Source organism: Carassius auratus, chromosome 8, assembly GCF_003368295.1.
Source record: "Carassius auratus strain Wakin chromosome 8, ASM336829v1, whole genome shotgun sequence".
Taxonomy (NCBI): Eukaryota; Metazoa; Chordata; class Actinopteri; order Cypriniformes; family Cyprinidae; genus Carassius; species Carassius auratus.
The window spans coordinates 21,525,078-21,550,659 of NC_039250.1; the positions used below are offsets into that span (position 1 = coordinate 21,525,078).

General features: G+C 36.3%; 2 protein-coding genes across 5 annotated transcripts; both read left to right on the forward strand.

Annotated features, from left to right (window-relative positions):
* The first annotated feature begins 1,505 nt into the window (after positions 1-1,505).
* Positions 1,506-22,197, forward strand: LOC113107615 (S-adenosylhomocysteine hydrolase-like protein 1). Of its 4 annotated transcripts, none has more exons than XM_026270253.1 (17): positions 1,506-1,931; positions 12,135-12,249; positions 13,253-13,396; positions 14,774-14,874; positions 15,990-16,092; positions 16,193-16,287; positions 16,675-16,781; positions 17,225-17,341; positions 17,479-17,542; positions 17,699-17,787; positions 18,096-18,166; positions 18,524-18,618; positions 18,943-19,041; positions 20,235-20,303; positions 20,479-20,557; positions 20,639-20,759; positions 21,157-22,197. In XM_026270253.1, the coding sequence occupies exons 1-17, from the start codon at positions 1,761-1,763 to the stop codon at positions 21,161-21,163; spliced, it is 1,647 nt and encodes a 548-aa protein (XP_026126038.1). In that variant the 5' UTR covers positions 1,506-1,760; the 3' UTR covers positions 21,164-22,197. The 4 variants fall into 4 exon arrangements, with proteins under 4 accessions (XP_026126038.1, XP_026126037.1, XP_026126039.1 ...); XM_026270252.1 differs by having other exon boundaries at positions 1,508-1,931; positions 12,132-12,249; XM_026270254.1 differs by lacking the exon at positions 1,506-1,931 and adding an exon at positions 7,336-7,437 and having other exon boundaries at positions 12,132-12,249.
* A 625-nt stretch (positions 22,198-22,822) lies between these two features.
* LOC113107614 (heat shock 70 kDa protein 1-like) lies at positions 22,823-25,351 on the forward strand. Its single transcript, XM_026270251.1, has 2 exons — positions 22,823-22,948; positions 23,219-25,351. Exon 2 carries the CDS (start codon positions 23,244-23,246, stop codon positions 25,158-25,160), a length of 1,917 nt encoding a protein of 638 aa, XP_026126036.1. The 5' UTR covers positions 22,823-22,948; positions 23,219-23,243; the 3' UTR covers positions 25,161-25,351.
* The last annotated feature ends 231 nt before the right edge of the window (positions 25,352-25,582 follow it).

Here is a 25,582-nt window from a genome sequence, read left to right on the forward strand (position 1 = left end):
GACCAAGGCGAGCTGTTTGATTTTCAACCTTTTTTTTTACATCATGGACAGTTCTTGTCAGGTTTATGAACTTATAAGTGGGAAGTTACATGGAAAAGACATAGGTTTATCTGTTACAAGCTAATTGTGGTGTTGTTAAGCGTGTTGTAGATGTTTGACATGGGGAAAGTGGCACTGGGAATACAATATAGACTAAAAAGGGCAAGATATTTCGGAAATCAGCCCTCATCACCAAGGAAACATCGGGTGTATAATGTGTTCTTGTTTCCCAAGCTTTTAATACAGATTTCACCCGTAACATTAAGTTATTTTACATTATAGATTGATATAACATTCATTTGTAATTTGAGTGAGGTTTGTGTATCCAGTCACTGTCTTCCTGGCTAATCTAGTTCCTACATGGAAAGTTCATGTGAATAGAGTTATGTTGGATATTGAATTCGTCTAAACCTGTATTTTGATAAAAATTGTGTGCGAACTGCGAAACGCATTGTGAAAGATCTTGCTTTGTGAACTTGCCTTTATTATTATAATCTGTGTGAGCTCAGGAAGGCTGTAAATGATCCTAATTCAAACAGTGTTTTAATCTACTTAGCTGCGATTGAAATCAGATATTTCAAAGTAGTGCCATTGGCTCTCAACTATGGGGATGGGGCCCAGTAATTCTTACAGACATTTACATTTAGTTATAGTCATTTACATGTATTTATTTGTATGTGTATATATATATATATATATATATATATATATATATATATATATATATATGAACATTGCTGAGAATTAATATATATATATATTTTTTACAACAAATAAAAGAGTGTTACATATCAGCTTAGTTAAGAGGAATACTATCTTGGAAAAAGAGAGGCAAAAGGTTAAGAAGCACAGTTTTAAAGCGACAGTTCTCCCATAAATGCCTAATGCAACCAGAAGACTGCATAATATGGGATGTAAATGGGATATTTTACACAAAAAAGATTTTTCAGATTTGTATAACTTTGTTTAGTGGGTTACAAAAAGAGATGTTCCCTGCACTTACCGTTTGCTTTCATTGATACTGAAAAAATGCATCCTTTTGTGTCCCATAGAAGAAAATAGGTTTTGAAAAACATGAGGGTTGAGTAAATTAAATCAGGTTTTTTTTTTTTTTTTTTTTTAATTTAAATCCCATAATATATAGGTCATTCTATTCGTTGTTGTCCGTTATCATTCTTAGTAAGTTTAAGAGGAATACGTTTCTCAACAAGGACAGGTAATGTTATATCAAAATTTGAATGCATTTTCTCAAGGTTAAACTCTCAGATTCAACATAATATCGTAAATATGTGTTGTGTTCGTCAAGAACTGTTCTAAAATAAGGTCTTAAAAGCGACAGATTACGTTATATGGACCGTTAGGACAGTTCTCGTGCAACTTCCTCTGCGTGCAGGTGCTTGCCTTTAAGCCCCGCCCACCGCTGATGCTGCTGCTGGCCGTTAACCGGACAGTCAAATATAATAATCTGTGCTCCACTGAGGCTTGAGTGATATTACATTCTTATAAACTAGCATCTGTTTTTTATCCGCATTCGACAGTTTGTTCCTCTCCTGCAGACGTTTTTGCGCAATCACCCCTTCCGCCTTTGAGATAGTCGGAGCTTTTGAAGCGCTCCAGCAACATAAGGACGAATCGAAAGGTTACAGTAACCGAGCTGAAGGACTATCGAGTAAAAGCACCGGCAACGGCTCGGAAGACGCGTAACTTAGATATAGATTGCCATGACAGACTGTGGCGGGGATTTGAAGCTGGAGGTGAAACAGGCCAGCAAAGAGTTTAAAGAGAGCGAAAACGTTGCCGAGAAATACTCCGCGATGACGGGCACGAACATGAACGTCGGAGAGCTGTCCGCCGCATTCACTGCGGTCCCGACACACAAATCCATGAAAAAGGTAAGAGAGACGTGTCTTTTCTACAGCTAGCTGTTTATGGGTCAAACATACATTATGTTTGTCCTGAAAACATCGCACTTGGGACATGTTGCCCAGTTTACCGTGATCATTAGGAAAGATTATCCCCGGCGAGAGTTGACCTAGAGGTGTGCTGGAGCCTATTACAGTCACGTGACGCATTTTCCAAGCGTTTCTTTAGTTCTTTTCTCGCCGCATCCAGTTATTTTCTCTGAGCTGCTCTGACTGTGTCCGACCTTCGTCCACTGCAGTTCACAAACTGTCAAACGCTGGAATCTAACATATAGCCTAAAGGAAAAGCGAAATATCTTTTCAGCCTATACATTTCTTTAGATTTCCTAGAAAGAAAGAAAAATGACCTAGAATTGCATGTAGCACAACTGACAGTGACAGAGCACTTCATTGCGAAGACCAAAGAGTGAAGATGCAGCATAGATCGATCGATAGATAGATCGATCGATAGATAGATAGATAGATAGATGATTGATTGACTCTGGAAAGGAAAGATGATCCAGTCCAGATTGTGAAAATGTATTCAGTGTGGCCCTCTGAATTGTGTGTGTGTGTGTGTGTGAGTGGGTGGTAAAAGAGGCACACTACTCTGCCCACTTGCTCATCAAGTTGTCAGCTGGTTATACAACAGAGCCAAGGGGTGTTCTTCTGCTTCTCTTCAGCTGCATTACACTCAGCGCCAAATCTAGTTCAGTGTTGACATTCACATTTACTCTTTAATATTTACGAAATCGGATTTCGGACAGTGTGTAATTAAGTATTCATATAAATCTATCAATAGCAACATTTTGCATACTGAAAAAAAATGGGTGTAGGATTTACTTTAAAACAATTTTCCCTAGTATGTACACAGATGCTTACAGAGAACTGACAAGAAACACATACAGTCAAGCATCAAATTTTTTAAGTAGAAAGACTGAAATGGTATTTTCTTGTAAAATCTTCTCCAATAATTTCTGAAATTATTTTTAATCATTTAATCATTCTTTGTGTTTATCTGGTATAAAAAGCCTAACATAATGTGTTCACCTCACAAATTGCCTCATAAGAGCTGGAGTCTCTTGAGACATGCTCAGTGGTTGAGTACAGCATGCATTCATCTATTTCCCCCTGTGATCTTGTGTATTCCCTCTTTTGAATGTGCTGGCAGTGCTTCTGCCTAGTAATCACAGTTTTTGTGTAATCGTATCCTTTTCTCATCACAGTTTTAGGGTGTGAGAAAGTTTCTCCTTCTACCTCTTCTAGCTTTGTCCCTCTGTGAGCAGGAGGCTCTGATAACATTGTGAAAGTAAGTTGCATTGAGCTGAGAAATATGACACATGTACTGAGTCACTCAGTAAACATTTTCTCCTGTTTCTCGGGCCGAGAATTGGCATGGGGCCGCTGTACCTGCTGAGAGCCCTCACTGACCTTGAGCTCTCCTTATTGTGTTTTCTCATCAAACATTCAGCCTGTCATTTAGGTTTAGTAGGAGATTAGTTTCTTAGATCTTAGATCTATTCCTCTTATGTGTACTTTGACTCACAATGTCTCTTTATGGTACATCCATCATAATGAAATGACTCCTTTTGTTTCAGATTTCTTGCTTGTTATGCATAATGGACATAGTTATGGAGATAAGATCCGATTTCTGGAAATGTTCAGGGTTGCAGGTCCAGTTCTACTGAATGGATGCTTTGAGAGTTTGAACCGCTGTTTCTGCTTTAGTGCTTGAGCTGCCATTAGGATCTCTTTACCCCGAGCAGTCATCTGAGAGAGCTTAGATCGCGTTTCATTTATTCACGTTAGACCATTGGCACTTTAGCGCCCCGTTATTTAATTCTCTCAAGTGGTCTGAGCAGAGCGATTATTTTTGACTTGGTTGAGCAGATTGCTGTCTTTAAACAGTTTTTCAGAAGTTTCACATTCTCAGCCAAATCATGTTAGGCCTATTGTTAATAATCAGCCTTGTTAATGATAAAACTCTGTCACAGTCTGGTCATCATTAGGCTATGTGAGTTGTGAATAATATCAGGACTTTTTGGTACACGGTTTTGTAGGGTTGTTCATTAAGTGTGTGTGTTTTTTTTTTTTTTTATTAAATTGTAAAAATGTAATGATTAATGGTAATTTATCAAGCAGCCTGTGTAAAATTCTTCTAAAAAAAGTATATATTTTTTTGCCATCAGAGTAATGGTCAAATCTTTAGTATGCTGCTGTATATATAGTAGGGCTGTCAGTCGATTACATTTTTTTATCTAATTAATCACAAACTAAATTTGACTGTGAAAATACCCAAGAATATTTAAAAAACTGAGAAAGTATCAAGAAGACATTACAAATCGTAGCTTTAAAAAGAAATATTTGATTTGATTTAACAAAATGGATTATACATATACATTTAGGCTACGGCCAAACATAAACTATGGAACATGAAAGAAGATCATCTGAGAAACGTCTCAGTATTTTTTATTCATTCAATAAAAGTCATTGATTGGTATTTTTTTTAATGAAATTATACTTTAAATATGAAACTAAATCTGCCAGCAGGTGGCAGTACATGTCGTCATGCGTTTTGTTCAAACGGCTGATTATTTCAAGTAAATGGCTTTCTTTATGAATCTGCCTTTGAATCATTGGTTCACACAATTCGTTCAAAACGCAGATTCATTCAGAAACTAAACATCGCTGTGCTGCTCGGAGACATGCAACAATTCTGCTATGGCTTTAAAGGTAATATGTTCTCTGCAACATTGAGCAAAAACGTAATATTTTATTTAAAATATAACAATATCAACTTCTTATTTTCTGAACTGTTGTATAAAATCACATTTAAACTCATTAAAGAAACATCACTTGTAGTGTTGTCATGGTACCAAAATTTCAGTATTCCGTACCGATACCAGTGAAAATTCACGGTTCTCTGTACCAATTTCGGTACCAAAACAAAACACAAAAATATACTAATTAAAAAAAAATAACTTTTTAGCACTAAATATAAAACCAATGCCATTCTTTATACTTATTTACAATTGTGTTTAAAGTTTTTCTACAAGTTATATAATTATGAAAAACAGTAAACAAGTTTCACCCAAATTTAATTTGTCTTTTAATTTATGAAATTTAAACACATTTTATTTTTGGTAAATAAAGGGGATTTGCTATTAAAATTAAAACATGGAAGAAATATTGTGATTTATTTCTTAAAAAAAAAAAAGTTTTATAATTTTTTTCAACAATTGTAGCAGTATCACATACATTTTACTAAATAATAGTAATATATCTAGCACAATGCCTTTATGTAAAAAAATAGTAATAGATCATATTAATTATTATTAAAAGATAATATTACTACTAATTCTAATATAATACTAATGTATATACAATGCACTATGAATTGATGAGCTGCTGGGTTCATGAATATTAATCACGTTGTCTGCGTTCGGTCAAACTGATTTGCTGAATTTAAAACTGGGACGGTAATAGATGAACGCCAGCCAATGAAATTGCCATTTGCGCATTAGCTCCGCCTACTACTGGAGAAACCGGTATGTCTTCTGCTTGCTCGAAAATGAATATGAATAATTCTAAATAAACTCCATTATTTTGACGGGAGAAGACAACAAAGAATAGTTTACATATAGCGTGTCGATTCAGCGTGGTAAGACTCTCGCTCTCTCTCTCTCTTTGCATGTGTGAGAAACAGCGCTATCAGTAAAGCGACGGTGAGTTGTGCGCCTTCACAAAGAGTTTACAGAGCATCAAATACAGGTGCGCTGTGCGTCCATTGAGATGAACTGAAAAGTTCAGATCGCTTGATGGAGAGAGAACTCTGAAGCTCAAATGCTGAAATTAATGCAAGCGTCATGCGCCTCAGTCTATGTAGTAAACAAACCCGCACGTCTCTGCCATTCACTAATTCACACAGAGACGCGCAGAACACGGATTCATATTTCAAACAACTTTTGGGCTTTTTTTTTTAGATTCCGTCCTCGTTTTCTGCTTCGCGGAAATCATACCGCTGAACCGGGTTTGACCGGGACCTCGGTACCACTGGTACTTAAAGGGTTAGTTCCCCCAGATAGCAAAATTATGTAATTAATAACTTACCCTCATGTTGTTTCAATCCCGTTTATCGTTAACCTCCGTTTATCTCTGGAACACAGTTTAAGATATTTTAGATTTAGTCCGAGAGCTCTCAGTCCCTCCATTGAAGCTGTGTGTATGGTATACTGTCCATGTCCAGAAAGGTAAGAAAAACATCCTCAAAGTAGTCCATGTGACATCAGAGGGTCAGTTAGAATTTTTTGAAGCATCGAAAATACATTTTGGTCCAAAAATAGCAAAAACTACGACTTTATTCAGCATTGTCTTCTCTTCCGTGTCTGTTGTGAGAGAGAGTTCAAAACAAAGCAGTCTGGATATCCGGTTTGCAAATGAATCATTGTTATAGTAGCCCAATTTCACAAGAAAACCGTAGACTTGTCAAGTGTCAACACTGGAAGGGAGGCAGGAGCACCAGCTCATTTTCATTTAAAGGGGACATACACATAAACAGAGCGTTTTGGCTCATACCTTAAAAATAGCAATTTAAAAAAATGTATCCGTGGGGTATTTTGAGATAAAACTTTGCATACACACTCTGGGGACATCAGAAAACAATTTAAAATATTGTATCAATGCATTCTATGGTGCCTTTAAATCAAAAACCCAATACCGTGTGGAGTGCAGTAGAGTTCTTTGTTTTTGTTGACAAGTATGTGGAGTGTAGTGTATACTGTGTGACCTCGGCCTGGGATTAGAGACTGTGGCTGAAAGCCAGACTGGTTACATTAGGACTACAGCAGGAATTGGCAGAGTCATTGTAAACGGCTCAACAGCGTCTGCTGGCCCAGTACTGCCTGTCTGTTTCCACCATGATGGATCACTGTGAGCTCAGCTGTAAAGCGGAACAGTCAATGAACTGGATGGATTTCTTCTTCTTCTATTCTTAGTTAGATCTTGGAATAGAGTTAACCGACGTGACCTATAGTGGATGCTTTAGGGGTTTACAGAAACATGGTTTAATTCCCTCCAGATCCCTGTTTTATTAGCCGCCCTGAATGAACTCTGCAGGAGAGTCTGTTTCTGAAGGCACTGGGAGAACCAGTTGGATTAAAACAAATACACCCTTCCTTTAGTATTCCTGAAACATTTAGTCACCACAAACAGACGGGCTGACGGCCCTCATGGTGGTTGCAAGGAACGGTAGATTACAGAAAGAGAGGGAGAGCAAAAGTAGGTTGGCCGGGTTTGTGAGTGGTTGATTTATTGGTTCCATTGTCACCTCCCATACCCTCGTGTCCGCTGTAAGAACTCCACGCAGAAACTTCCCCCTACACCCGCCAGTGTGTAAAACTACACTGGTGAAACACCAGTGGTAACAATACACAGGCACACAGGCCAGAGGCAGCCGGCACAGACAGGGACCATGAACCATGGCTATGACTTTCCCAGGGTAAGTACCACATTACTCTCTCTTCCATCCTCTACAGCAGCACACAGCAAAAAGAGCTCTGATTTTTGTTGGTGACTTTTGACTGACTGTATATATGTTTATTTACATAAAGTCTATATATTGAGAGACAGAAAGAACTGTACTTCAGAATTTTTTTTAAGCTATACTTCTGAAATTAACTATATCAATATAATAATACAAAATGTTTAAAAAAAAAAGAAATTAAGGGAAAAGTATATATATTTTCCCTATGTATACTATATATCAATATAAGTTAAATTATAAATATATATTTGTTTTTAGAAAAAAATTATATATAAATATATTTTAAAGTTTATCATATTATTCAATATTTATAAATGTAATTTTATAATGATCTTTTATATTATAGATTACATAACATAAATAAAAACATAAATAATAAAAACAATTTGGGGGAGGCAGCGATGATTATATTTTCATCATAGATAGATTTACATGTATATTTCTTCTCATGTATATATACATATATTCTACATTTTTGTTTATATTTTGAATTGACCTTAAAAAGGTCATTAATCTGTGATCAAGTCAACTGATTGGGTAGAAATCACACATCAAAATCATTTACATTATACTCTGCGGAGTTTATTGATAAGTAGCGCTCACAATGTGAGAAATGTTTGAAGTTCTCTGTTCTTCCTCTGAGTAGGAAGTTTTGAGACATCATGTGCTGGTTTTTCAGGGACTTATAGACTAAAATAGACTTGAGAAATATTACTCAAATATGAAGCTGAAGTCATAAGTCTGACTCTGTCAAGCAGAGATATATACATCTGCCACAGTCAAATGTTTTCAGTTAAAGTCAGTTATGTCTTTTGACCCTTACATTGGACTTTCCTGCTAACACTGGTTGGGGCAGTGTTGGGGTTTAACATAATCCACAGCCTTTAAGATTATTACAGCACATTGCCAGAGTGTTAAAAAAAGAATATAGTATGATTTAATAATTTAAGCAACAGTGCAATCAGCTAAATGAGCTGGAAGTGATGTTACTGCTTATAAGGCTTCATCACAGTCCATAGCTTTCTTTGTGTCTCTGTCTCTCAACTGAAGAATTATACTCTACTCTCTGATAGTAACTGTCTGGTTATTTCACTTGCACTTTAAGTTCAAAGCTTTGCCTCGGGGTCACAATACCGCCTCACAATGGCATTTTATTATCACTCCAATTTCCTTGAAACGTCAGCTGTGTGTTTTGTCAACTTCACTGGCATCTCCTGCAGTTTTGTGTCCAAACATACCTAACTCAGGACTTGGATGCTGTCTGGCAAATCACAAGTTAGATAACAGATAAACTGATGGGGTTAAAGCAGTGCTACAGGAGAAGCTGAGCATTTTCTGGGACTGGAAAGTAGACTGTTGACTGTTTTGAGTAAAGCAAGTGTATCGTGGATCACTGCTTATCAAACTGAAATCTGAAGACATGTGAAGTTAAGTATATGGAGCAGTTTTGGAAAAGATCTCAACAGAACATTTTATATGATACTTCTATTCAGCCAGGATACGTTAAATTGATTAAACTTAAGAGTAAGGACATGAATAATTTGTGATAAATTCATAAATGTTTTTTGAGCAGAAAATCAGCATATTAGAATGATTTCTGAAGGATAGTGTGACTCTGATGACTGGAGTAATAATTGGAGATAATTCAGCTTTGCCTTCACAGGAATAATTGTTAAATATATTAAAATACAAAACAGACTTCTTAAAAAATTAAATAATAATAATAATACAATATATTTTCATGTTATGACCCCAAAGTAGTGTATTTAAAAAATATTATATACAGTACAGACCAAAAGTTTGGAAACATTACTATTTTTAATGTTTTTGAAAGAAGTTTCTTCTGTTCATCAAGCCTGCATTTATTTGATCAAAAATACAGAAAAAGCTGTAATATTGTGAAATATTATTACAACTTAAAATAATAGTTTTCTATTTGAATATACTTTAAATAAATGATTTCTTCCTGTGATCAAAGCTGAATTTTCAGCATCATTACTCCAGCCTTCAGTGTCACATGTAACATCAGTCGATCACATGATCATTTAGAAATCATTCTAATATTCTGATTTATTATGAGTGTTGGAAACAGTTCTGCTGTCTAATATATTTGATGAATAAAAGGTTAAAAAGAACTGCATTTATAAAAAAAAACCATTCTAATAATATATATTCTAATAATATATTTTCTTTAATATCACTTTTTATCAATGCTGAATAAAAGTATTGATTTTATTTAAAAAAAAGAAAAAAAAAATACTGACCCCAAATTATTGACCAGTAGTGTATATTGTTATTACAAAACATAGCTTCTTTTTAAAAAAATTTTTTTTTTTACTTTTTATTCATCAAAGTATCCTAAAAAAGTATCAAATGTTCTGAAAAAATATTAAGCAGCAGAACTGTTTCCAACTTTGATAATGAATCATCATATTAGAATGATTTCTAAAGGATCATGTGATAATGATCCTAAAAATTCAGTTCTGCGTCACAGAAATAAATGATAATTTAAAGTATAATAAATTTAAAAACAATTATTTTAAATTTTAATAATATATCACAATATTACTTTTTTTCTGTATTTTTGATCAAATAAATGCAGGCTTGATGAGCAGAAGAAACTTTCGAAAACATTAAAAATAGTAATGTTTCCAAACTTTTGGTCTGTACTGTATATTTTATAATTTGAAACTAAAAGAAATTTCAAATACATCCCCTGATCTGTGAAAGAGCAGCTAAAAAGTTTCTTCTGTGTCTTTTCACATTGTCTATATTTCACAGTAGGAATTGTGATGGCAGCTGTGTTTTGGGGTGAGGGATCCGCTGTTTTGCTTGGAAAACGTATCAGATTCACGAGTGCTATTGAAGTGTCCAGAATCCTTTCCTAAAGACTGGCAGATTGACTGTCATCAGATGCATTAAAGAAATCTCCTGTTTTCATATACCACACAGACAGAGGTTCTGTCCTCTCTATCTGTCTGTGGTGCGCTTAGACAGTAAATATAATTACATGCTTGGATTATTTGATTGCTCATAACCGCACACAAACACACACACACACACACACACACACACACATAATCAGATAAATATCACTTGTTAAGGTCACTGGTTAGAGGTTACTTATTTTTCTTTGGTCATGTCGTGCCATAAGATGTAGTGATTCTAGAGTGACAGCAAGCATTTTGTTTGCTTGTGACATATGCAAATGTGTACATCTTGTGGTTACATATCAAACCAAGTGTTTTGTTTGCTAAAGCACAGTCATATTGCATTTCCCAGTAAATCTGGGTCTGCAGATGCTTTGTAGCTGAGCCGCTGGTGATCTGTGTCTGTAGATGAGACATCTGTTTCTGAAAGAAACATAAATCAGCTCTAAAAAAGGAGTGCAGTCAGGACCAGAGCTCTGCTTCTGTGATTTACCTGCACGTTATTGTGTAAAGCTAATAGTGTACCACAAAACCCATCCCAGAAACCCTGACCATCCTCCCTTCCTTTTCAGACATATGATCACTCCTACACGAAGTGTTACGTGACACAGTGATGAATCTGTCTTCATGGGGTATTTTTATACTGAGGTTTAAATTTTCAGCTTTTATTTCTTTGCTTAATCAATTTAATGACCCCATGAAATTAAAAGTGAAATGAATTTAGTCCATGTCTAGCTTTGAGATTGACTTATATGCTAATGTATTCCCGACTTAATTTATAAATGTCAGTTATTTTTCTTTCATGTCAGTTTCTGTCTGGAAACATCGCAGTCAATAAATATTTGCTTTGTTATATCAAACACTCTGTTTAATTTGTTCTAGATCATTAGTCGTGATGTTTTGGAGCCTTTGAAGTCAGTTTCCCTAAAAGGTGGATTTCTACATTAAACACTGACTGGACAAAATGCTTTTGGCGAAATACGACAAAACCGCAAATAAAATTGCATTTGTTTCAGTGGTAACTCGAGTTTACTGCAGAAAATAACAGTCACAATCCCCCATGTCACTTGTACTTCCATAGTGCCTTTTGCCTTGTGATCTCTAACGGTCAGGTTAATTAACAGTCAGGTTAATCTGCATTCTCCACAAAACACGATCACACACACAGCACACACATCAAAAGCAGCAGCAGCACACAGTCTTCATCAGCCTGCAAGCATATATCCCATGAATATTTAAAGTTTTGCATTATTAAAATGACTGAAATGGAACTGAAATCCCCTGATGAGATCCGTTCCCCACATCTGTATATAATTGTAAAATATTTCAATATAGCAGTGAGCAGATGCTATTTATAGTGTCCTTTTGGGCTATGTTAAGACTCTACATGTTTGAAGCTGTGCTGTTCCTTAGAGTATTTTAGTGTATTTAATCTTCAATAGTGATGTTTTAAAGTTATATCCACATAGTTTGTTTGATTATTTTTTTATTATTTGAAATCGAGCCTTAAAGTTCTGAAATGACAAATATAAGGAGAGACTGATGCTGTTTGCATTTTTAAGGTATAAATGTATTTTAAATGGAACCTGAGGGGCTTCAATCCACAATTTTTATTTTGGCTGAACTATTCCTTCGACTACATGCAAATGTGCTGCTCACATGTTCATGTCTCTGTCTCTCCCCCATCCTCTCTTTTTCCATACCTCCATCTTACTGTAGCAGATTCAGTTTGCCAACCAAGAGGAAAAACAGGAGTTCAGCAAGTTCCCTACAAAAACCGGCCGTCGCTCCCTGTCCCGCTCCATCTCTCAGTCCTCCACGGACAGCTACAGCTCAGGTCAGACCCTCATCCACCCTTACTGCAAGCCAAGCACTGACACGTCAATGAAGTTCTGTAGTTCAGAAGAACAAAAACACAAATGGTGCGAAGCATTAAATGCACAGAACAGATCTAGCAGTACACTACTTGCTCACCAATGGATCCTCTGCAGTGAATGGGTGCCGTGAGAATGAGAATCTAAACAGCTGATAAAAACATCACAATAATCAACAAGTAATCCACATGACTCCTGTCCATCAGTTAATATCTTGTGAGGTGAAAAGCTATGTGTTTGTAAGAAATGAGTCCATAATTAAGAATTTAACTTTACATTATAAATATGAGTGAAAATGTCGAGGAGAGAAATATGCAATCAGGCATTGTTTACAGGTGAAAACAAGCATTATTATGGATTATAGACTCTATTTTGCCCAGAAGTAACAAGTACAAGCTCTTTTAAAAACAAACATGCAACTTTTCACTTAACAAGACATTAATTGATGGTCTGAAGTTGTTTTTAGAATATTGTGATTTTTTTATCAGCTGTTTGAACTCTTAACTCTCAATTCTGATGGCACCCATTCACTGCAGCGGATCCATGGATGAGCAAGTGAGTTATTGCACGATTTCCAAATCTGTTCCCATTAAGAAATAAACCAATCTACATCTTGGATTGCCTGAGGGTGAGTACATTTTCATTTTTGGATTAATTTTTCCTGTAAGAAATCAGTGTGGCCTTAAAATTGCTTATTTCTTGTTCATGCTAGTTTTGTGTGTTGTGTAATATAATCCTAGGTTAGCTTAAAGTGAGAACTATATAGACTTTTGGTAGAACTGGCACTGGATCAGACAAATTCACACTCCTAAATCACTCATAACACCAACAAAAGTGAGGGATAAACATTCCTGAAACTGAATTGCAAAATAAGTTAATAAGATCAGGGTTTTTTTTTTTTACAAACATGAATTAATGCATGCATTGGTGTTAACTCCACTAAAATGTGCGTCTGTGCTCTTGTAGCGGCCTCGTACACTGACAGTTCGGATGATGAGACGTCTCCTCGTGAGAAAAGCCAGGTCAACTCAAAGGGCAGCAGTGACTTCTGCATCAAAAACATCAAGCAGGCTGAGTTTGGACGGCGGGAGATCGAGATCGCTGAGCAAGGTTAGCAGACTCAGCTTTTATGCTTAGTAGTCTGTAACGGGTTATCTTCACACCTGTGCTTAGTGGGAACTTTCTTGTTTCTGTTTGATAGGTCAAGATGGTTTGCGTACATAACAATTACAGCATTGATTCTCAACTGGTTTGTCAAGTTTTAATAATTAATGTTATTGGTTTAGTAAAGAATTGTTGGCTCAGGATATCTGTTGAACACAATTTAAGGTGTGTGTACAATACAGTAAGTGCTTTCAAATAAACAAGGTTTGGTAACAGCTGCTGCTGTCAGGAACAGTCATCGTTCTCCGTTTAATTTAATGGTTTCATCTTTTTAATTGGGTTAAGATCTCAATGCCAGCTACACAATACATATATACTTAAAGGAATAGTGCACTCAGTAAGGAAAAGCATATCATCATCATTTAGTTATTTCAAGTCCATATGACTTTCTTCTGCAGAAAACACAAAAGCAGACATTTTAGACAGATTTTGAATGTAAGTAAAAAGAATGGGAAATAAGTCTCCTGAAGTTTTGTTTTAAAAAGACAGAAATGTCTTGAGTTCAACTCACTGACTCGGTGATCCAGAAATAATCAGTTAATAAGAGCAAAGCTACTTGGAATATTGTGCGTGATTCATGTAGACCATTTTAGTGATGCTTTTGTGTACATTTTGGAAGCATGAAAACATTCTACATTAAATACAAGGTTCTGTTTTGAAACCTCAAATCGTAGGTTCTAATTCAGTCTGATATAATCACATCATTATTTAAATAGCACAGCTGATTGGTTTCTTTTCACATCAGCAGCCAATGAGCTTGAAGATTCAGATACTTGGATAGTGCCTGCTGTTGCAGTTGCAGCATGCTTCAGAAACCCTCCACCTTCCCCAGCTCCACCTGTATAGATCTGCTATGGGATAGTTTCGTATATGTTATGTGTGCAGAAGCAGTTTTTCCTACATGCTCTCAGCTGCATGTCTTTGGATGTATTCTGTAATTGCTCTGCCACAGCAGTGTAGCAGGTCTAATCCTCCAAGACAAAACGCATCCACACTGCCATATTACCCTGCTAAACTCTCAAGAGAGCTGTCATCATGACAGAACTGTATTTGCATTGAGTTTTCAGTATCATACAGATCTCAAACAACATGAGTGTTAACAAATGCTAACAGAAGTTTAATTTGCGGCTGAAGTATTCCTTTATTATTACTATTCCTTCCTTTTTTTCACTTTCACTTTCACTTTCAATGTTTCCCCATTTTTCATGCAACAAGGTTTGTGATTGTTTTCCAGGACTTGGTTTGATCTCTGTTTCAGACTCTAGACTCCATAATTAAAGAAGCTGTCTCATCTCCAAACTGTTGTCTCTGTCACGTCCACAGATATGTCTGCCCTTATTTCCCTGCGGAAGCGAGCTCAGGGGGAGAAACCCCTTGCTGGGGCTAAAGTGGTTGGATGCACCCACATCACTGCACAGACTGCAGTAGGTTCTACTCAGGGCTTCACTAATTCAAAGACGCATACTTCTACAGCTAGTCTTTAACTCTAACACAAAATATTTACACATTTCTATGGTTTGTTTGGATGAACAATAAAGTTAGCTTACTTAAATACAAAAATTACGGTCTGTGACGATAGCCTTGTGGTTAGTTTACTTGATGTACTGCACAACTGCGTTAACCATGACCCGCAGAAAAAATACTGAAATTACCAGCTGACAAGACCAGTATATTGACCAGGACTGCATTTCCCAAAAGCATCATAAGCTAAAGTACATAGAAGACCCACTGAAACCAATGGAGCTACAATCAACTTAGGCTTTATGATGCTTTTGGGAAATGCAGCCCAGGGTAATATATTGAATAAGTGAATTTTGAGTAAATATGATTTAAAATCAATGTTAATTTAAATTTAGTGTACATCTTAACTGCTTTTAATAAATTGTGTTCTATATTGTCTATTAATTGGATACCCTATTCCCTATAAGTATTTATTGTTTGGAGTTCAGCGTTGTCACTGCTAACTAAAACTATTCTAAATATTTGTATATTAATTTAAAAAGCTGAAAGAAAAAATATAGATACGTTTCTATTTAAAAATAAGATTAAAACATAAACTTAAAAAACCTTAAAGGAAGATGTTGCTTTGTAAAATTAAATTAAATAAGTTAAAGCACTAAAGTTATTATGACTAAAACGTAAATAAAATAATGTTAAATAGAAATATATTTTTAAAATGTAAAACAAAAATACAAAAGAGCGTAACAAATTTACTAAAACAAACACTAAACATAAATTCAAATGAAAACAACTAAATATAAAATATTAAAATAAGAGTTCAAATATTAATAAATGCTATGAGATTATATGAAAAATACTAAAATAGCCTGTACTGGCTTTGTCACTAAAAGACCCAGCTAATTAAAAATTTTTTTATATCAATAACCATAATACAACTTTTAGTACAACAGAGTTTTTATTTTCAATGTGTATTTGCTTATGTGTGTTCATATCTTAGTATGAATGAATGTAAATACACATTTTGTTACTCTTAGTTTGCTTTCCCATCTTTTTGATATACTGTGCTGCTTTCTTTCAGGTCCTGATCGAGACACTGGTGGCACTGGGAGCTCAGTGTCGCTGGACTGCCTGTAACATTTACTCCACTCAGAATGAAGTGGCTGCAGCTTTGGCAGAGAGCGGTAAACAGCCCTCTAAACAACTTACTGTTGTCTGAACTACCAATTCCAACCTGGCCAGATATTATGGACTCACTTTTCATTTATTTTGTAATCTTTAAAGGTGTTTCGGTTTTTGCCTGGAAAGGTGAATCAGAAGATGACTTCTGGTGGTGCATTGATCGCTGTGTCAACATGGAAGGCTGGCAGGCAAACATGGTATATATAATGTTCTGCACTAAATATCTAGTGATATTAAAGCTGACTCAGTGGGCAGTGTCTGTTTACACTGAGTGCAAATAATCAACCTTGCTGGCAAAGATTCATTTCACTAACTGAACCCAACATTTACCCATTATAAAAACTGCATATTTATTCTGTTTACACTTTATGCAAAGAGCATAATTCTATTGCTGGTTTGTACTTAGTGTAAGCAAGATGCTAACTGTTGCTGTTTACACTTTGTGAAAACATATCTACCACTATTTACAATATTTCAGTTGAATTTAATTTGCCGCTGCCAAATCAGTATTTATTAATCTTCAAAACAATTATCAGGATCTTTGTATGTTTGCAGACTAGTAATCGTCATACATTTTCTCTCAGATCCTAGATGATGGGGGCGATCTGACCCACTGGGTGTATAAGAAGTATCCAAGTGTCTTTAAGAAAGTACGTGGGATCGTGGAGGAGAGCGTTACAGGTGTACACAGGTAAGGGAGAACTCTAGGACTTTTTTTAATGTGTATCTTGAATGCAGTTTTGCTTTAGAAAAAAACATCTGCCAAGTGCATACATTTTATTTGTATCTTATTCATATAGTTTGCTATCTACACCAAAAATCGAACACAATGACACTGCTCCTGGTGTGTGTTCACAGTGTGTGTGTGTGTGTGTGTTCACTGCTCTGTGTGTGTGCACTTCGGATGGGTTAAATGCAGAGCACAAATTCTGAGTATGGGTCACCATACTTGGCTGAATGTCACGTCACTTTCACTGTCACTTTCACTTTCACAAATCTTTGTTGTCATGTATATTCTATTATTAATCTGTATATGATTTAAATAATGGGATTAATCAAAACTTTATATTTTAATTAATTGAAATGTGTCTGAAATGTGTCATCAAATGTGTCTGTTTTTATTCATTCTGTTAGGCTTTACCAACTCTCTAAAGCTGGCAAACTTTGCGTCCCCGCTATGAATGTCAATGATTCTGTCACCAAGCAGAAGTTTGATAATCTGTACTGCTGCAGGGAGTCCATCTTGGATGGGTAAGACATCTGCAATGCTGAGATATGCCTTTTTGAATATATATATATAGTATATCTTCCTCTGACCTCTTACCAAGTATAAATAAAGCTTATCTAAGGAGGAGTATAATCACGGTTGTCTTCCTCTTTCTTCGTAGTCTGAAGAGGACGACAGATGTGATGTTTGGTGGGAAGCAGGTGGTGGTTTGTGGTTATGGAGAGGTAAGTCCACATCTGCACTTTTGCAAAATGCCCCAAAGATAATCTTCATAATGCAAAAAATAATCTCAAAATTGCCAGACCTTATTTACTACAAGCACAGATATTTTCACAACATTTCTGTGTTTTATTTTCATTCTTGTATTGATTCTGACGTAGGTGGGAAAAGGTTGTTGTTCTGCTCTGAAAGCGCTTGGAGCCATTGTGTGTGTGACAGAGATTGACCCTATATGTGCTCTTCAAGCTTGGTAAGATAAACACACCCACAAAAATGAGCTACATTTCAACCAAACACCATGTGCTGTATATTAGTACTATATATAATATTATAGTATTTAATAATATTTTGAATTGGCTTTAATTTTATATTTTTAGTTTAGGTTTGAGCAATTTTGTTGTGATTTTGTCATTTTTAATTGCTTTATAAAATGTATTTTTATGTCAGTTAAATGCATATTACCCATATTAGCCAAACACATGGCCGTGGGAAGTATTTACACAGGAAATCTGTGAACAAGCCGATGTGCTTATTCATTTGTTTCTATCTCCCTCATAGTATGGACGGCTTCAGAGTGGTGAAGCTAAATGAGGTGGTTCGCCAAATGGACATGGTGATCACCTGCACAGGTACGTCTGGTTACAGTCGCTCGCTTCCACTTTCAAATCCATTTCCTCTATTCCTTGCGGCTCTTAGCAGCACAACACATCCTCCCAGATGCCCTTGCATTGAGTTGCTGTGAAACGGTTCACCTTTGACAGCTGTAGGAGTCTGTACTCTGTAGTCTGGGAAAAATAAGTATTGCTCAGCAAAAGATAAAGTATTTGTTTAAAACACAGTAAAGAGATATTGAGGTTTAGATCACTTATGCATGGTCTCTGCTAGTCAAAGGCACAGCTTTGTAATAAATGTAAGTTTTATTTAAGTGTTGTTTTTATTAGTATGCACAAATAATGTGTATTGAGGTTTCCTGTCTGTTTCTATAGGGAACAAAAATGTGGTGACCAGGGAGCACTTGGATCGAATGAAGAACGGCTGTATTGTGTGTAACATGGGCCATTCCAACACTGAGATTGATGTGGTGAGTGAGTCTCAATCTTTAACGGGTGAAAATATTTTTGTGTTATTTATGAGGAGGTGCCATTTGCTCCTGCTGTAGTGTACTTTATTGGTGAATTTAGTCCAGGGAAAATTCTTTGTAGGTGTTCCATGAGCAGCAGGGACACTTAATTAACCTGAAAGCCTCTTAGCAGCATGTTTCCGATGACAAAGTGGTGTTCATAGTGAAGGCATTTGCGTGTGTGTGTGGTTTAACGTTGCAGGTCTATCAGTCTGTACTGTACAGAAGTGAAAGCGAGTGTTAGTTTGTGTGCGCTCATGTGTGTCTGTTGTTTCTCTGTTCCAGGCGAGTCTGAGGACTCCAGAGCTCACCTGGGAAAGGGTGCGCTCACAGGTCGACCACGTCATCTGGCCTGACGGGAAACGAGTGATTTTACTGGCAGAGGTCTTTCCTTCTTCTCTTTTTTTCATGAATTAGTGCCAGTTATATGACGGATGAAGTGTACTTTTTATGCAACAGAAGACATATTTGTCACATTTGTATGGCAGTCTGAGTTTAAGACTGCTTAATATTATTTAAACACAAAGAATCAAAACAGTGCAGTATGTGTCCTGAACAAGTCGAGACGAGCATGTTGTTAGGCACAATACAATGCAGAATTTAGTTGTTTCACTGTTGAAGCAATGCCACAAATTGATGGATTAATATACTAATATACATGTGTGATCATATATGTGTGCATAATATATGTATAATTTTTAGCTTTTTATCATGTATATTAAAAAATACAGAGTCAAATAATATATTTTATATAATAACATTTACAAGTTTGGTGTCAGTATGTTTTTTTTTTTTAAGAAATCTGTATTTATATTCAGCAATGATGCATTACATTGATCAAAATTTACTCTAAAGAAGTTTATAATGTTACAATATATATATTTTTTACAAAAATATTAAGCAGCAATACTGTTTTCAACAGTGTTAATAAGAAGTGTTTTTGAGCGCCGAATCAGCATTAAATGAATAAAATGATTTTTGAAGGATCATGTGACAATGAAACCTGGAGTAATGGCTGATGAAAATTCAGCTTTGCCAGTACAGGTATTTTAAATTATATTCACATAATTTTTAAAAAAATAATATTTCACAATATTACAGTTTTTACAGTAATTTTGATCAAATTAATGCAGTTTTGCTGAGCACTAGAGATGTCCTTTTTCAAAAACATAAAAAACTCCTACTGTCCCTAAATTTTGAACAGGAGTATATGTTTTTGTAAATGTAAAATATGTAAAAATATAATATTAGTCTATTTTCCTTTTTTTTTTATGCAGCTTATGCACTTGATGCTATGTATAGTCAGTCATGTATTGGCATTAAAGTTCCAAAAAAAGGAAAAAAATTAAAATTAAAATAATAAAATAAAAATAAGAATTTAATTCTTAATCCAAAAAAGGTGTTTCCATGTGATTATATAATATCCAAAACATTTTCTTCTGTCAATCAAACCCATACTTTTTTATATATATATTGTGATTCATGAAAAGCCTTAGTTTTTCCTAACAGATGTTTGTCGTTTGTGTGCTCTCCTGGTGGATCACAGTGAATCTCAGTCATTTGTGTGCTGTTTTTAGGGCCGGCTCTTGAACCTGAGCTGCTCAACAGTCCCCTCATTTGTGCTGTCAATCACAGCCACAACCCAGGTAATTTCACCTGTCACGATTTGAGTTTTAGCTGAAGTGCGTCTGTACCCTTTGTACAGATAAAATTTTATCCAGTTATGTAAGTAGTTCTGAGTACTGTTGCACAGCTGTATGATTTTTATGCCTGATTTAACATCTCTAATCCTGGCTGTTGTGCGCTTTATTTTAATGTTAGGCTTTGGCCCTGATAGAGCTGTATAATGCACCAGAAAGTCGCTACAAACAGGATGTCTACCTGCTTCCCAAGAAGATGGGTAAGAACCAATCACTACTGTAACTCAAATAAAGCAGTCACGTGCATTAACTGTGATAAATCATGTCCGTGTGTGTTTCAGATGAGTATGTGGCCAGCTTGCACCTACCCAATTTCGATGCACATCTTACAGAGCTGTCAGATGAACAGGCCAAATATATGGGCCTGAATAAGAACGGACCCTTTAAACCAAATTACTACAGGTATGAGAGAGGCTTTAAAGCACCCCATATTAATTATGACTGATAGTTTATGTACAATATACATATTTGAACTGTTATGTACATCATTCTCATCAAATATCCCAGAATAAAATGTTCGGTCACTTACTGCCCTCTGCTGGATGTCTATAAAGATTTACAAAACTTCTTTTTTCAGGAATCTTTGATTAATAGAAAGTTCAAAGTTGAAATCTTTGGTAACATAATGATGTCTTTACTGTCATTTTGATAAATTGGGTCCTTACTGAATAAAAAAATCTTAATGACACCAGATTTTTGAATGGTAGTGTAACTCATAACAATCAATGAAAACAAACAATTTCATATTGTGAACATTCTTCATACCAGACTGAACAGTTTTCTGTTGTTCTACTTACAGATATTAGTGTGACTGAATGGATTCAGCCTTCGTCAAAGATGGAGAGACCTGCATTAACCAGTGAAGCATAAGATTTATTTTCTATTAATATACATTTCTTAAAACAAAACTTGATTTTACTGAATGTTATTCTTATTTAATAGTGTTACTAATGTCCAGTGACAAAATATACGTTCATGTCACTTTTAGGCTTATGTGCATCGTTAGAATTCATGTAATATAGCATTTGTTGTAAATCATTATTTAACCTAAAATATGAAAAGGACCACTGTATATGGTTTTAAAAATGTGCCAAATATTGGTTATAGTTACTGATCAAATAAGATAATTGATGATTATTACTATGCTTTGTTTTTACATGGTTATTCTATTCACCCAAGGTTATGCTATACTCAATTGTTCATGACAAAAAAATTTTTTTTTGTGGCTTTTTAATATTAAAATGTTAGCCTCAGCATAATATTCCTGATTTATAGCTCTTACATAAGGAAATATAAAAGCTTTTTTTGACTGAATGTACTGTGTGTATTACTGCTAAAAGCATCAAACAATATTGCCTGTTCTGGCAATATGATACACACCACTGTGTGCAGAAACTTCCGTGACCAGGCAGCACATGCTGCTAAATATACCCCACTTGGGGGATTTTATGGATTCTTTTCCCTTTCACGTTCTCACACACTTCCATCATCTCTGTGGCCTTTTACAAATTCTGCTATTAAAATAAAATAGACCATTATATGTTATTTAGGCCAGGCTTTGAAGAAAATAAATGTAACCACAGTTGAAAATAGATTTTTGGATATTCTGTAAGACTTTTGCAGAATATTATTGACCCCCAACATACCCACACATAGCCACAAAAAGCACACATATCTAGATCACCATCTCTAGGGGACTGAAAATGTCTTAAGCAAATATCACTGTGAATGCTGTCATTTGAATATTTGCCTCATCTGCACTTTGTGATTTACCTTTGCATACATCATTTGTCAGATATGTGATGTCATCGAATCCCTGCATTAAAGATCTTGCTGTCACAATATGCTTTTTGACTCACATTTATGCTATTAATATCACAAACGTTTTACTATCATTGTGTAGGAAGCTTATTACATTTTATGTTAACACCAATGCAACAATATTGCTTTTTATGATAAGAGATTAGCCACAAAGGAATCTGGGCGGGAAAATGTACGAAATTAATGTTTTATTTGACAAAAAAGACAATTCGTTCTCGAGCCTATTCAACTGGCTTATTTTAAACTGTAGGCTAAAATGTAAAATCATAAAAATATATAAAAATGAATACCAATCTACTATGATTAGTCCGTCATGGCCACCGCTGAGAAATGTAACAGAAATCAAACGACAGACAAGGCTTTAACATTAACAGAACGCTTTAAAGAATATACTTCCGATTATGAACACCGTAATGAGCAGTTTTAAAAGCAGTTAAAAAAAAAAGAAAAAGTAAAATTATCATTTTAAACATTCTTTAGCCCCGCCCACCTGTTGCATAGTTATCACGGTTCTACCAGCTCATTCCGTTTCTATGTTTGGAGCGCTGACGTTTCTTAGTGCGCGCCTGGAAACTTCAGGACTCAGTCAGCCTCTAAAGTTACCGCTAGAGTCGACAGAAGTCTAGTCTTTCTAGAAGCAGCATGGGAGGTATAAAACAGTCTGGGTCGCTCAGGCCGAGGCAGTTAAAACAAGACAACTCGATCAACCTGAAGCAAAGCAGAGCTGAAGACTCCGCTCTCTGAAGCGCTAAAAGAAACTCACAAGACCTGTAAGTGACTCTTTGAGTTAACTTTTAAATCTCTTTTTATGTATATTATCATTTATACATGTTGTAAATTTTCTATACAAATTAAAAGTATAGCTATCAACTTTAGCCAGACTTTGCATTATTCAGCAAGTTGTTTATAATACTTTGAGATGACAGTCAATAATATTTTATATATATTTATATTTAATTATTAATTTAAATTGTTGGATTAATACTATTAATGGTTATTATTAAATAGCTCAAGATAGATATCCCCCCTTTGTATTGCAGGTGATATTTACTATTGATAATCAAGATGTCTAAAGGTGTGTCCATTGGCATTGATCTGGGAACCACTTACTCCTGTGTGGGGGTGTTCCAGCATGGCAAGGTGGAAATCATTGCTAATGATCAAGGAAACAGAACCACTCCAAGCTACGTTGCCTTCACAGACACAGAAAGACTCATCGGAGATGCTGCCAAGAACCAGGTCGCCATGAACCCCAACAACACAGTATTTGATGCCAAACGACTGATCGGAAGGAAGTTCGATGATCCAGTGGTCCAGTCGGACATGAAGCTTTGGCCCTTCAAGGTCATCTCTGAAGACGGCAAACCAAAAGTTGAAGTTGAGTACAAAGGAAAAACCAAGACATTCTACCCTGAGGAGATCTCATCCATGGTCCTAGTCAAAATGAGAGAGATCGCAGAGGCCTACCTAGGTCAGAGGGTCAATAACGCCGTCATCACGGTCCCAGCATACTTTAACGACTCTCAGAGGCAAGCGACCAAAGACGCGGGGGTGATAGCCGGATTGAATGTGTTGCGAATTATCAATGAGCCCACAGCGGCTGCCATCGCCTATGGGCTTGACAAGGGCAGGAGAGGAGAGAGGAACGTCCTGATCTTCGACCTGGGTGGAGGCACCTTTGATGTGTCCATCCTGACGATTGAGGACGGGATCTTTGAAGTGAAAGCCACAGCAGGAGACACTCACCTGGGTGGGGAGGACTTTGACAACCGAATGGTGAAGCACTTTGTTGAAGAGTTTAAGAGGAAGCACAAGAAGGACATCAGTCAGAATAAGAGAGCAGTGAGAAGGCTTCGCACAGCCTGCGAAAGAGCAAAAAGGACCCTCTCATCTAGCACTCAGGCCAGCATCGAGATCGATTCCATGTTTGAAGGCATTGATTTCTATACTTCCATCACAAGGGCTCGCTTTGAAGAGCTTAACGCTGAGCTCTTCAGAGGCACGCTGGAACCAGTCGAGAAGGCTTTGAGAGATGCTAAAATGGATAAGTCCCAGATCCATGATATTGTTCTGGTTGGCGGCTCCACCAGGATCCCCAAGATCCAGAAGCTTTTGCAGGATTTCTTCAATGGCAGGGATCTCAACAAGAGCATCAACCCAGATGAGGCGGTGGCATATGGAGCAGCGGTGCAGGCCGCCATCCTGATGGGCGACACCTCGGAAAACGTTCAGGACTTGTTGCTTCTGGATGTGGCTCCTTTGTCCTTGGGTATCGAGACAGCAGGAGGAGTCATGACTGCTCTCATCAAACGCAACACCACCATCCCCACCAAGCAGACACAGATCTTCTCCACATATTCTGATAACCAGCCAGGTGTCCTGATACAGGTGTTTGAAGGTGAAAGGGCCATGACCAAAGATAACAATTTGCTTGGCAAGTTTGAACTCACTGGTATCCCACCAGCGCCACGAGGCGTACCCCAAATTGAGGTGACCTTTGACATTGATGCCAATGGCATACTAAACGTATCAGCCGTGGACAAGAGCACAGGGAAAGAGAACAAAATCACCATCACCAACGACAAAGGGCGACTGAGCAAAGAGGAAATTGAGCGAATGGTGCAGGATGCAGAAAAGTACAAAGCTGAGGATGAGGTGCAGAGAGAGAAGATTGCTGCAAAGAATGCCTTAGAGTCTTACGCCTTCAATGTGAAGAATAGTGTTGAGGATGAAAAGCTGAATGGAAAGATTAGTGAAGAAGAAAGGAAAAAGGTCATTGATAAGTGTAAGGAGGTTATTACTTGGTTGGAGAACAATCAGCTGGCTGAAAAGGAAGAGTATGAGCACCATCAGAAGGAACTGGAAAGTGTGTGTAATCCAATCATCACTCGGCTCTATCAAGGAGGAGTTCCTCCTGCAGGTGGCTGTGGATTCCAAGCCCAGCCTGAACCACAGGGCCCCACCATTGAAGAGGTGGATTAAAGAGAAGAAACTCACCTTACTACAGTGCAATATTACCTCAAGTATTAAATAAGATATGGTGGCCTTATGATACTCCAGAGCCAAGTTGCTTTATATCTTGTTTGCCAATGTGCATGAATTTAAATGTTGTAAGACAACTGTCTTTCAGCTGTGTCAGCTGAGAAATTAATTAATGGAGTGGAATAAATTAATATGCAATTCTTTGTTATAATTTATTATATGTATTTATTATTTAAAAGAATAAAATAAATAAACCAACCAATCCAGTGATTTTGTTTTTTTCTCATTGAAGAAAGTAAGGTGGAAAATGCATGATGTTACACCTGCTCTACTTTTCTTGTACACTAGGTGACGTTGTTAGACAAACTAAAACTAACTTGGAAATTACTTCAAATTCAAAACATCAGATTCTTTATATTTAT

Excerpts from the sequence above, each read along its gene's own strand:
- LOC113107615 (XM_026270252.1), top strand. The coding sequence starts at position 1,761 with ATGACAGACTGTGGCGGGGATTTGAAGCTGGAGGTGAAACAGGCCAGC. Across the intron at positions 14,875-15,989 it reads ACATCACTGCACAGACTGCA|GTCCTGATCGAGACACTGGT; the intron begins GTAGGTTCTACT and ends GCTTTCTTTCAG. Across the intron at positions 20,304-20,478 it reads CAATCACAGCCACAACCCAG|GCTTTGGCCCTGATAGAGCT; the intron begins GTAATTTCACCT and ends TTTTAATGTTAG.
- LOC113107614 (XM_026270251.1), top strand. The coding sequence starts at position 23,244 with ATGTCTAAAGGTGTGTCCATTGGCATTGATCTGGGAACCACTTACTCC.